Below are 12,654 nucleotides of genomic sequence, written 5' to 3'. Positions count from 1 at the left end.
CACCCAAATAGCAGTCAGACTTAAGCGCTCATTTCTGAATGTAGCCCCCGCCTCTATCCAAAATAGATCTGCAATACGGGCGATAGTGCGCCTCCAAGAGTTGGCAACGCGTTGGCCAATCACAACGCGCGAAATTTGTCGACCCTTTCCAAATGCGTGCTGGGTCGACAGATTTCGCGCATTGTGATTGACCACCGCGTTGCAAACTCTTGGATGCGCACTATTGTGAAACGCCCGTACTGGCTTTCTGTGAAAGAAATACCACGAACTGGAAACTACCAGTCCCAAATTCGGGATTTATAGAAATATTTCTATGATCCCTCCTGATTATGGTCTGTCTTATTAATCCCGTGGGATCACATTGTTAACAATAGTTATGAGCTCGCGCGCAGAAATACAACCATTTGGTGGAACGCACCCTTAGAAATAGAAGTATGACGCATCATGCCTAGCCTCGAATCACATTCGAATCCACGCAAAACAGCGCCATCTAGAGGCTCAAGTAATTTGTTATTTCGAATTAGCAATCCGTGAAATCAGGCTGAAAAGTTATACTTCATTGGTAAGATTTGGCTTTCGTATGGGGGGGAAAGGCCAACGCGTACGGTGGAGGCACTGTGTCTGTCTTTGCACATTTGCTCAAGTGGAACTGGCGGGTAAGCATGGTACGAACTAGCACGGTACTGGCTCAGTAGTAGTAGTATTCACGAGGTCAAGGCCTACATGTACATGTACTGTACTGCAGGCTTACTGCTGGTATAAGTTAGTCTTACAATCTATACAGAATCGCCTTACATTTGAACATTTCCGACTCTGGCGCGTCTATTGACGTGACATTGTCACGATCTTGTAAAAGTTGTAGGCCTCATCACTGGCAGTGGCGTGATTTTGTGCCTGAAATCCGGGGGTAGGCATGGTGTAAGGAGAGAGGTGTAGCCTGTAATAAACATGATAAATAGGTCAATTTTCGGGAATAAGTACTGGCGCAAGTATAATAAGCTATAAATAATGGAACTCTTGCCTGAGCGTATTAAAGTCGCACTCCACTTTTCTTATTATGGAGGTCAAGTTTTATTTGGGGTTTTGTAATAATCAGAATGAATAACCTGTCTAGGCCTATTTAATTTAAAAAAAATTAGCAGGAGCAGGTATTTAAAAATGTCATTTTCTCAGCAATTTTGATGATACTCAGTGATAGTATTTTTTGTGCCCAGTCAGAAAGTTGTTCAAAACAATCACGTTGGAAAGAAAGACTCAACACTGCCAGAATGTCACGTAGTCCCTTTACTGCATACAGTTCTATTGGAAAGCTCTCTTTTTTGCTAAATTAAAAAATACCAGTATCTCAATTTTGTGAAAATTCTTACTTTCAGCTCATTTGTGGTGACATGTATCCAGAATGGCATGCATGTACATGTGGGCCTGTCATGCCTGTGGCTTATTTTATTCCTTTTTGAGTGATATTGGTGCGTTTTAGTCATTGGAAGTCTGGAAAATTCTTCACAATCCACTTTAAGTTTTGTGCACCACAAAAGTGGGAGGGGGGAGTGATTCAATAGCCCCTCCCCCAAAAAGAAGAAAAGAAGTGGGGGATATACACCCCCAGCCCGCAAGATTTATGCATGCATGTGTACTGGTATTTGTTGGGTGATTTGCAGAGTCCGTTTACTGGAAGGAGGTACCGCTTGACAGTAGGCCTATAATGGCACCTTGTGTCATGTATACGTGTACATGTACAAGCCCAAACCCTATGGGACTGGTCCGTAATATTCTGTTTTTCTAAGTGAGTTCATGCATCTCAATATTTTCCCAGCTACATTTGACTTTTTTAGGTCATGTTATTGCTTTCAGATGGACAACAGGTCAGCCTAACTGCAGCAAAAACTTAGTGGCGTCCGTAGGCCTAGCATTGCACTAAGTATGGCAACAAAGAGGGGCAGACCGAGCGTGGTAGTCGTGGGGGCAGGGATGGCAGGCCTTGCTGCCGCTGTCGAACTGACCGAGGCAGGCATGTTTGATGTGGTGGTCTTCGAAGCTTTGGAGCGTCCAGGCGGTCGCATTCACACCTTTGTGATGGATAAAGAGAAACACTCAGGTCAAATGTCAGACATTTTGGCATTAAATGTACTCCGTCCAACTTTCTTCTGGCCTTTCTTGAAGAAGTATTTCTCAGTCAGTGTCTTATTCATGGCAGTACTTTTTATATGTCATAGTTACTTATAAAATTCATGCAAAGCTGACAGACAATCATGTACAAGTCATGTACTCATGCATCAGTATTAGGAAGGCATGCTGTACAAAAGTTATGTATAAAATTTGTCATATGTACTTTGTGCATGCATGTATACAGGTACTAAGAGCACCCTTTTTAAATTGGGGTTCTTATATCCATCCGACCCTATTTTGGGCTTCTGACCCAGAGAAAAAAAACTTCTCAACGGACCCTGCTGAGAGGACCTTGCCTATAAAAAATAGTACTGGTAGATTGTGATGACCTGTAGAAAAACAGTGCTGAAAATGTACAAGAGCGATACGATTTCACCCTGAACATTAACCCAGCGACAAATGAAATTCACAGTACCGCATCACTACCAGACCGAGCAGTACTATACTGAACCAATTGTACTGCAGGGGGTACATGTATAGACATTTATAGGAAAAACCAAAACATAGATGCACCATGCACACTGCACACAGTTGTATATACAGTATGAACATCAGACAGTGTCTTGACACTGACTCCAACGAGGCATTATATTTTGTACATGCACCAATAAAATATTTCTCCATGCTCAACTATATAGTGTACTTTAACCACCAGAATTAGAAACCATTACTGCGGTGGCACAATGCTCGTGGACTGGTGGTACGCGCGTTACATGCCTCTTCGGCCCACAGGGTGTCGTGATTTGCCAAAGGCACGCGCGCATCAAGCTGAAGAATGTGCGTGTGAGTGCGGTGCCACCGCAGTTGTGGCGTCTAATCAGATTAGTCTATAAGAACAAAGACACTTGTGGTACTCAGTATAAAAACAAGTGATAGGTACATGCACTTACCGGTACTTTGCCTGGCAGCATAGATTTTTTTTTTTGGAATGCTAATTTACATGTACATACCCCACTTGTAATGAGCGTTCTACTGTAAATGTATCCCCATACAGTGCCCGTAAATCACAGGTTTTTCTAACCTGATGTAGGGATTTATACACCCTTGCCAGCAATCTCAACTGCTCACTATGTGTAAAATTCATGAAAATGGTGTAGCAACCCAGTATTACCGACATCTGCCATTAATTGTGAAATCAGTTTTTTTAATGTACAGTTCCCGTACATGAATCTACATGTACATGTACATATATGGTACTTCCAAAGTGTTGGACTGAAACATGCTTGGAACAGTTTGCATTTTGCGTAATCGAAAATACAGCCAACTTATCTGCAAATTTGACCCATTGTCAAAAAATATGGCCCTGATGAGCTCTGTGGAAGAGACCCACATCCATTACACATGTACATGTGTACATGTACAGTACATGATGTACAGTAGGCACCAGTGTTCGAGTACTGGTACTCAGCTCATACTCGGACTCTGAAAAGCTGGAACTTGTATTTTTTCCCAGGACTCGATTAAAAAGTACTCAGACTCGGCCTGTACTCGGCACTGTGTTTACTCAGAATACTCAGTACTCAATGTTTGGTACTCTACTACATCACTGGTAGGCAGTGTACAAAGTACAGTGTTAATAAAGATGATCCCTATAAGAAGAGGCAAGCGTACATTTCCCCATTGGTTTCATGAGTGTGCACACCTACTGTACATGTACGTGTATGAAGTATACCCTATTCATCAGATCTTCCCCATATATATTCGGGTTTTCCTCGGATCAGCTGATTTCCTCATAGTTGAACAGAACTACCGTCTCTGCACAGGTGGGAATTTTTTCATTTTCTTTCCCAGAATATTCATTCCAAGTCTCCAACCTATACAGTGTACAGACTGTAAAGGAAAGCAGCGATGATTTCCAGATGTGCTTGCATTGTCAGCATTTACCCCTAACATCACCACCTCCTCCTAGTCTACACACCCTTGAAGATGATGGAAAAACATTAATGACCCTAACTGCCTGGTTTGGTGCATCTTTTGGTTTCATGTGTAGGGCCTCGGCAGATTGAACTCGGTGCCAACTGGATACATGGAGAAGAGGGTAATCCAGTCTACCACTTTGCTCGGGAGAACGGACTCCTTAAGGTACACATGTACATGTCTTCCTCTTAAAGTGTGATTTGCACTAGCCTGGACCTGTTTTGTGCAGTTCTGCCAGATTCAAGAGTAGCTTACAAACATGACAAATTGATACAATGTATGTAAATGTTACTGTTGGTCACACTTTTCTCCTTAGGAAATTTTACCAGGGCATGATTAAACTGATGAAAGTATTACATTGTAACAAGATAAGTACATGCCATTTCCAAACACCGGAACTTAATGTCATTGTTCGCAAGCATTCTAATTTGCATTTCCATTAGAATTGAAAAGAACACATGCACTCAGTTACATGACCATGTGCATCAAAATCAGCCCAGATCTGTGTTCGTCAGTTTTGCATGCATCTTACAGTGTCTTATCTAGCTGTCCAACTGTCCTGTGGAGAGGCAAAAACAACTTTGGACGGACAGTTTTTGCTTGTTGAAGATTTACAAGAACCACTTTTTTTAACATCTTTAGCACTGGTAAACAAACTCGTTTTTACATTTCCTTCCAAAAATGCTGGATGCAGTAGAAACACATGCACTTGTACATGTTCCCTAGTAAGCCCATTCAGTAGTAATACAACTTCACATATTGACATGATTGATGAAAAGGGAACTGCCTCTTTTTTTTCCAGCCTCAGTTAGTTACATGTACATTGCTTTGAACAGTTGAAAATCAAGATGATGCCCTATAATAGAGGTTTATAGGCAGTGCTTAAACGTGTAGCTATGTAACTGTTGAAGGCAAAGGCTGGTAAAAAAGAATCACTGACTTTTTCTTTCCCAAACAGAAAGAAGACTCCTCTAGTGGTGAAAGTTCCAGTGACGACAGTAGCAGCACATGCTCCGAATCCAATGACAAAAGCACATGGATAAACACCAACTCTGATGGAGACATCTACTTCCTTGAAGACGGCTCCGTTGCCTCTCGCTCAATTGTTAAACAGGTTCGCATGATGTATGACAACCTCATCACGGCCTGCAGAGATGAAAGTACCCATGACGGCTGTGTCAGTGTGGGAGAGTACTTCGTGAGAGGAATGAAGCAGTTGATTTCAAAGGGAGACGTTAGTGCTGACGAGAGACACGTCCGTGAGCTTCTTTGGAAATGGTGTCTGCGAGCCGAGTGCATAGACTGCGCCTGCCAAAGTGCATATGACCTGTCGCTGATTCATTACAATTCTTACATCGACATTCCCGGTGATTACTACTGCTGTCTCGGTGAGAAGGGATACCAAGGAGTCTTGGACGTGTTGCTTGGAAGGCTTCCCAAGGATACGGTGAAATTCAACAAGCCCGTCGATCAGATAGTCTGGAAACAAAAGTCGCCAACTGATGAAGCAAGCTGCGGAAGGGAGCCTGTCATAATACGAGTGAAAGACCATCCGGACATAGTGGCTGATCATGTGATTATTACCTCATCCATCGGCTATCTCAAAGAGAACCATGCCAGGCTGTTCAGACCCGCTCTTCCGGAAGACAAACAGAAGGCCATTGACACGCTGCACTTTGGGACAGTTGACAAAGTCTTTCTCAAGTTTGAGGAGCCTTTCTGGACACACCTCAGTGAAGGAGATGTTGAGGGGATACAGTTGCTGTGGGACAAGGACCCATGGCATGATGAACCTCTAGTTACCGTGGAAACCAGTGACAGCAGCAAGGAAAACCTGAAAGACCTCCACGACCAAATAATGAGAAGATTTACAGGTTTGTCTCCATCCAATGATTTTTGTTCTTTGTAGCATACATTACTTGTATTTGCAGGTTTTTGTTGTTTGGGAAGATGCTTGAGCAGTGTAGTTTTGAAATTTTGAAAAAACTTGAAAGTTTAAAACGATAAGTGATGAATACCAGCATCTACTGATACTGTACATGTAAATTGTGATCATTTTGGATGGGATACTGCAAACTACGTAAACCTTCACCCAGGTTTAACTTGGGACCAGTCATGTGTCCTGCCTCATGTCTGATCTTGTGATGGTTGGCACATCGGGAGCATGAGTGAGCAAACCTCATGCCTGATGCACACTAGACGGTGTTTCTGTTCCTACTAGGTTTTGACACAGTGGATGGCCATGATGACGTGCTGTGCGGTTGGATTTCTGGTGTAGAAGCAGAAAAAATGGAGCAGCTCTCTGATGCAGATATTGCCAAGGTAGGTACAAGTACCGGTACCTGTACTTCTTCAAAAATGACATAGTAAGGACAAGTGACCTAGTACATGTACATTGTAAAACGTGCCCAGGCTATGAAGATGCAACATCAGAAGCAAAGGAGGTCAGATTTAGTCTTGGTGTGGTATCATTTACTAGTAGTTGGAAAACTTGGGAAGCAACCTACAGTGTACATGTATGTACATGTTTGCCTACACAGATGTGCAAATAATGCCCTGGAGTCTACCAGTGGTTTTGGAATGAGATTATGGGGCTCATTAATAAACATGCAGTTACAGTCAAACCTTGTTAACTGGTTAATAGAGTACTGTTGATACAACATTCTGCTTATAATAAAGAGATTGTTAGGATCCAATCCATTGCTGTTCATTTGTATTCCTGCTGCATTTAAATTTGACAATACAGACACAATGTATGTATACATGTATGCGTACTTTTGAACTGTCAATTGAATATTGTTTCATTAAGGCTCTTTTTGATACAAGTTCCTTCTTTACCTAATGTCATGTAATATTACATGTAGGGCTGTGCGGAATATCTAAAAATCCAAATATTCAATTGATTCAAATATTCTAATATTATTTTCCTAATTCAAATGCAAAATTCATGAAAAGGAATGGGTAATTTTCTTTGTTTTATGTGAGAAAAATTACACTATGGAGGTTTTGTTCAAGCAGATTCAAATGAATAAGTGATAGAAATCTTACAAAAATTCAAAAAGTAAATTATTCATTAAACAATGTAAAAGGAACAGAAATTTTCAACAGGGCAAGAAGTATTGTTTGTCTCTTAAATCTTGGCTGAGGATCTCAGATGTACATGTAGGCTATTAAATTGATTATAATGTACATTGTGTGTGTTATTGCAACTGATATTGTATGTTTGTTCATCAACAATCTGCCAGTTGGTACGACCGAATACTCATATGTTCAAGCAAATTGAACGTCGAAAATTCAACTAGTGAATTATTCGAATTGGTTAAGCCCTATCTAATAATGCATTAAATGAATTGGAAAATCCATTCCTGAACTGTACGTTACCCTACACAGTTATATGTATGTGTAGTAGCAATTTACATGTGTAAGAACATGTATGTAGAAGTCACAGAGTTATCGTATGCATTTACATCAGAATGAGCCAGTTCGGCATTTCAATTCAAACTTGCCAGGTCATTCAGGAAGAAAGCACTCGTGTGAGTCCGCATACACACAGGCTACGGTGATAGGCAGACCTTGCATACGCCTCAGAAAGACCTCAAACACACTTCATTTTAGGCATGAGGTGTAAGAATATCCAAGTGGGTCATTATTTGCCTCATCTCTGTACATCCAGTACATGTACCGGTTTATTGGCTGGGTTTCTGTGAACTATATACTGTTTGGTCAAAGGCTTCTTGCATTCCACAGATGTGCACTGACGTCTTGTACAAGTTCCTGAAGAAGAAAATCCCCGCGCCAACTGAAGTGATCGTGTCCCGCTGGCACAGCAATCCGTACATCAGAGGGTCGTACACTTCGACCCTTCCGATGCATGGGACGGGAGAGGAGTTTGATGTGCTCTCTTCTCCAGTTTGGCATGGCAGTCAGGCTGGAGATGCCGGCATGGCACAGGTGACATATCTCTTCCCCCCCTCCCCTCCCACCCTTTGTGGTCTTAATGTATCTTTGAACACAAAGCCAAACCAGAGAGAGGGACTGGACTCGGCCTTTTAGACATACTTGTACGTGCATGCATGTACATACAACGGCATACAAATGCATGACACCTGTGTGTATACATGTACATGTACTTGCTGAAATACTAATGATGCGACATGTATGAAAAATAATTGCTGCTTATAAACCTGACTTTTTCCATGTACAGGTAAGTCAGGATGACAGTTACTTACATGTTTTTAACATTTTAAAAGTTGGCTACCTTATTAATCGCCCCATACCTGTTAGTGCTAGTGGGTCATGGTACATCTATCATGTGTCTATCCCATTCTGTATGCAGCAGTTGCAAGTGATACCATCACTCCAAACCAAGCACCCAACCAGTAAAGCACATGTACATGTACAGGGAAATTCTATAGTCACTAAAAGTCAAAAGTTCCATTGCGTTTCCCCTGACTACACTTTATGAACAGGCCAGTGTTGTAGTCGAGACCATCACAAGACCATGCACAAGCAACATTTTGAACAACGACAAAGGAATTCTTTTGTTGCGGTTCATCATTTGAATACAATGTAGCTTGTGACTGGAATCCAGACTGGAGGTCTTGGATGTGTTGGCCTTGTGTGGTCTTGTGAAGGTCTTAATTGGTCTTGACTGCAACACTGGAACAGGCTAGGAAGAAACAGTTGGATCATAAATTCCACCTGTGAGATTTGTCAAGATTTTCCTGATTTCAGGATTTCTTCTTCTGAATTTTGTCCTTGTTTTGGGATTTTTCAGAAAATCCTTTTTTGTGTCTGGAGAATCTTACGAAGGTGTTTTGAGGTTTAAAAGTTAATGTGGAACAGAAGAAATGGGCATTTTAAGGGCTGGGTGCCTTCAGGTAAACACAACAAAAGTGTACCGTAGACCGTACACTGCTGCGGGGCCCTCAAAACCTCTGGCAGTCTTGTGATTATTTGTTTTCCTCCAACCTGACCCTTGTTATTCTGGTTGGTACATGGTACCGTGACAAGTCAAAGTCCACCAACAGACAAAGGCAGACAACTGACACAGACAGATTGCTTATCACAGCTACATGTACATCAAGTTGTATTAACATTTACAGCCAGTCATTTGGCTTTACAGTACCCAGACTGGGAAGTGAACTCGAAATGATAAAAATCAGTTGCTCGACTGATTTTTTGACTGAGAGGGACAACTTTTTTCCAGATTGGATATTTGCAGTGTTGTTTAATGTGTTCCCAGGGTAAGATTTGTGTGGGGCTGCCATGCTCACACGTTTGCCCCGCAGCCAGTTGTCGAGGGCCAAAAAAGCCTTGGAATGTACATATGTATTTGTACACATGTACAGGTACAATTTCCTCTGAGCACTGTACAGGTGTACTATAGCCGTGTCCAACACAAGTGCCTGCAGGTCTGTCACAAGTCATTCAGTCTTAATAAGACAAGTGAAAGCTCGTGAAATGAACTGTGACAACGGCAATGCCGTGTATATTTGTCGATGTTCAACTTGTGGCACAATCTAGAGTCTTGGGGCCGGAGGTTTTAAAGTACCTGACCATAGGCCTGATTCTTATCCGCCCCAAGCTGAAGTGCACCCCGTCAAATGAGTATGTACTTGCAAGCCTCTTGGCCCACCTATGTGGTGAGTAAAAAAATAAAAGCCCTCTTTTGTTCTGCTCGGAGCGGATTGTGTGCTCAGTGAAAACTGACGTTTTATTTTCCTGTGCCTCTGGTCTTCAGTACCCAGTGTTGCTGTTTGCCGGTGAGGGTTGCCACAAGGAGTACAACTCAACTGTCCATGCTGCAATGATTACAGGCCAACAACAAGCACAACGTCTCATTCAGTTCCACCAGCTCAGTACCAAGCCTTCACATCAGTAAATGGACGCCTGATTTCTGGAACTGCCCCCCTATCATTACAAGCACATTTCCCTCTAGCAGTTATATCATGTTGCCTTCCTGGGACCTGTTGTCAGACAGACGAGGGCCTGTCATTTGTTAGCTTTCCTATAGGGGCCTACATAGTGTGTATTGCTGCTTTTGGTTTGCTTTTCTGCTTTGCGTTCTGCAGTGTACTTGCCAGTCATCTGCTACCCTTCTGCATTATGTTATACACGTAGCATTAGCCGTAGACCTACGATTGCTGCTTTTATATTTTTTGTTCACAGCCTAATCAGCTAATGGCCGGCTCATACTTGGCGCAAAAGCAAACGCAAACACAAATTTGTGACATCAGACTAAATGGTTGCATTGCAAATTCGTAAAAGTCGAACAGACTTCAACTCGGGTGGAATTTCAGTGCAGATTGTGATGTCAAATTCACGTTGCTTACGCATTCACCTGAAGTATGAACTGGCCTTTGCTTTTAAATAATACGTGCTGCCTGTTATATTTTATCTGCTCCTGGCATTTGCAAGGGAGCAGTACAGTCCTGAATAATTCGTGTGATGTGGGTAGTGGCCATGTGGCCTTGGACCTCTAAAAACATCAAAATTGAGAAAAATAATGCTGTTGTTGACACATTAATTATAGTAATGTTTGAATTTGGTGTAGGTATTGTTATCCTGTATACAACTCATAGACACACAGTGTCAGAAAATGAATTTTGAGCATTGATAAAATTGCTGAAGTTGTTCAAGTGGGTATTCACAAATAATGTAAAAATGTTAAGCTGCCTAAAAAAGAGAGAGGAAAGAAGTTGATATATTTGGAAAGGAGGTGATGATTGGTGCTGGTATTTCTGGATTAAATATGATTAAAAGCCAGTGATTTCTTACTTTTGGGAAAAGATTCTGTGTACCTGTAACGTTTGATTTGCTACACATTAGACTTTGAATTAAATCATGCATTTGTGTAATTTTCGATTCTATGTGAAACTGTTATATCAGTTTGGTTTGGGATGCACTCTTTCCTGCCGCTGTACCATCGAACACATGCAGACTTATTATCTTGTGCTATGCAGTTCAGGTATGAGTGTACGTGAATTAAAGTAAGTTGCCAAGTTTAGCTTTTAATGTAAACCTTGGACACTCGGATCCGCAAATACATTTGTAAGGCAAGTATTTCAGATATGTAGTATTGGGTTATGGCTAAGTGATATGAATTTTAGCATTGTGGTGAAATAAATTATAATATTCGAATAACAATTGATTTTCTCTATATCTGAAATAATGATTTAATGTTAAATTTTTATATATTTTGATGGTGTCAGGAACTTTTAAGTATAGATATTTTACTAAGAGTGTGAATAATACATTCTTGCCATGATGCAGTGATGTGACGTTTTCCTTTGTTTACAATATAGTCGGTACTGGGCCATAAATTGCATATTATATCTTCTTTTTTCAAGAACAGAATGCCAACAGTATTGATTGTCGTTATAGAAAATCGGCGTAAGATGCTATGTGTAATTACATTATGTCATAGTATGTTTTTACCTATACTGGTTCATAAGTTTTCCCACAACTGAGGATATGAATTAAATTTACCATTATGTTTTGGTAAATTGGGGTCTCTGAACTTGCTTCCTTGAGTTTGCAGCCCTATACCTGGCAAGATATGGGACGGAGGGGTACCCCATACATGTCCAAACCCTATAGGTACTCTGGACTACTGTTACCTAACACATCCCCCTAGATGTCTGAATATAGAATTCCTGAGATTCCGGTAAAACTGTGACCAACACAAAGGGGGTTCTCTCCGTCCCATAGCTTGCTTCAAACGCTGATAGCTAACTAGTTTCAGCTGCAGCTGCTTCAGTTCAGCAGCTTTGTATCCGGACACAATACAAGCTCTCGTTCTTTGGTGGTATTAGAACACAGTTGCCGTTTGTACACCACCTGTAGTATTGTAATAATTTGTTCTAGACCTGTACCTGCTTTACTTTCATAGGCAGAACAATGATCGTGCACTTGTACCAGCGCTTAGGCATTTCTGTGAAAGGGGCTACTGGTGTAGTAGTAGACGCTGGCGGGGTCGTAGATATTGGCACGTGTATAGTTATGATATTAGAAATACATGTATTTATATTCGACAGTTGTGTTGCTGATAATGAGCCCATGCTTTCAACTCTGCCATCTAGCAGTTCCTTCCAGTGAGTCACTCCTCGAAAGGTACGTAGCCTCAAGCTCGTAGCCTTCATATCAAGCGTCAGATTAGATCGAGGGATGGTCCTTGACCCAATTTAGGATGGCATTGGCCTTACTGTCAAGATGTTCAACCCACTTTCAGCGAGAGCTCGAGATAGATCGCGTGTTGCATCTTCACCACAAGTTTCTGCCTTCAGAGGGAATAGGGATGTTGTCCTGGAAATCATATATACATCAATGTACATTTGGACAGCACAGTCAACCGCACACCTAACATGTAAATTTCCATTCATTTGCAACTTATCTCTGGGCAGCAATTTCACTCATTGAAACATGGCTTTGGCAGCAGTCATGCGTGAGCTGAGGGTACACTGTAAAGAGGGAATGGCCGCGATCTTTGAACACATTGCTGTCGAATTGTTCGCCTCATTGTAGCTGGTTGCCTTCTGTATAGGTGTGCACACATGAAGTTGCAAACTT

General features: G+C 41.6%; 1 protein-coding gene across 5 annotated transcripts; it reads left to right on the top strand.

Annotated features, from left to right (window-relative positions):
• Positions 1-423: 423 nt before the first annotated feature.
• LOC110986019 (peroxisomal N(1)-acetyl-spermine/spermidine oxidase-like) lies at positions 424-11,591 on the top strand. 5 transcript variants are annotated; one of them, XM_087145881.1, is made up of 7 exons: positions 424-562; positions 1,852-2,095; positions 4,157-4,248; positions 5,042-5,957; positions 6,305-6,405; positions 7,831-8,034; positions 9,827-11,591. In XM_087145881.1, the coding sequence occupies exons 2-7, from the start codon at positions 1,921-1,923 to the stop codon at positions 9,965-9,967; spliced, it is 1,629 nt and encodes a 542-aa protein (XP_087002007.1). In that variant the 5' UTR covers positions 424-562; positions 1,852-1,920; the 3' UTR covers positions 9,968-11,591. The 5 variants fall into 5 exon arrangements, with proteins under 5 accessions (XP_087002007.1, XP_022103285.2, XP_022103284.2 ...); XM_022247593.2 differs by having other exon boundaries at positions 437-665; XM_022247592.2 differs by having other exon boundaries at positions 438-656.
• Positions 11,592-12,654: the final 1,063 nt, after the last annotated feature.

This window comes from Acanthaster planci, linkage group LG14, assembly GCF_054643075.1.
Source record: "Acanthaster planci isolate LZ-2023a linkage group LG14, COTS_SCS, whole genome shotgun sequence".
Classification (NCBI taxonomy): Eukaryota; Metazoa; Echinodermata; class Asteroidea; order Valvatida; family Acanthasteridae; genus Acanthaster; species Acanthaster planci.
This window is presented reverse-complemented; position numbering and strand designations above follow the sequence as displayed.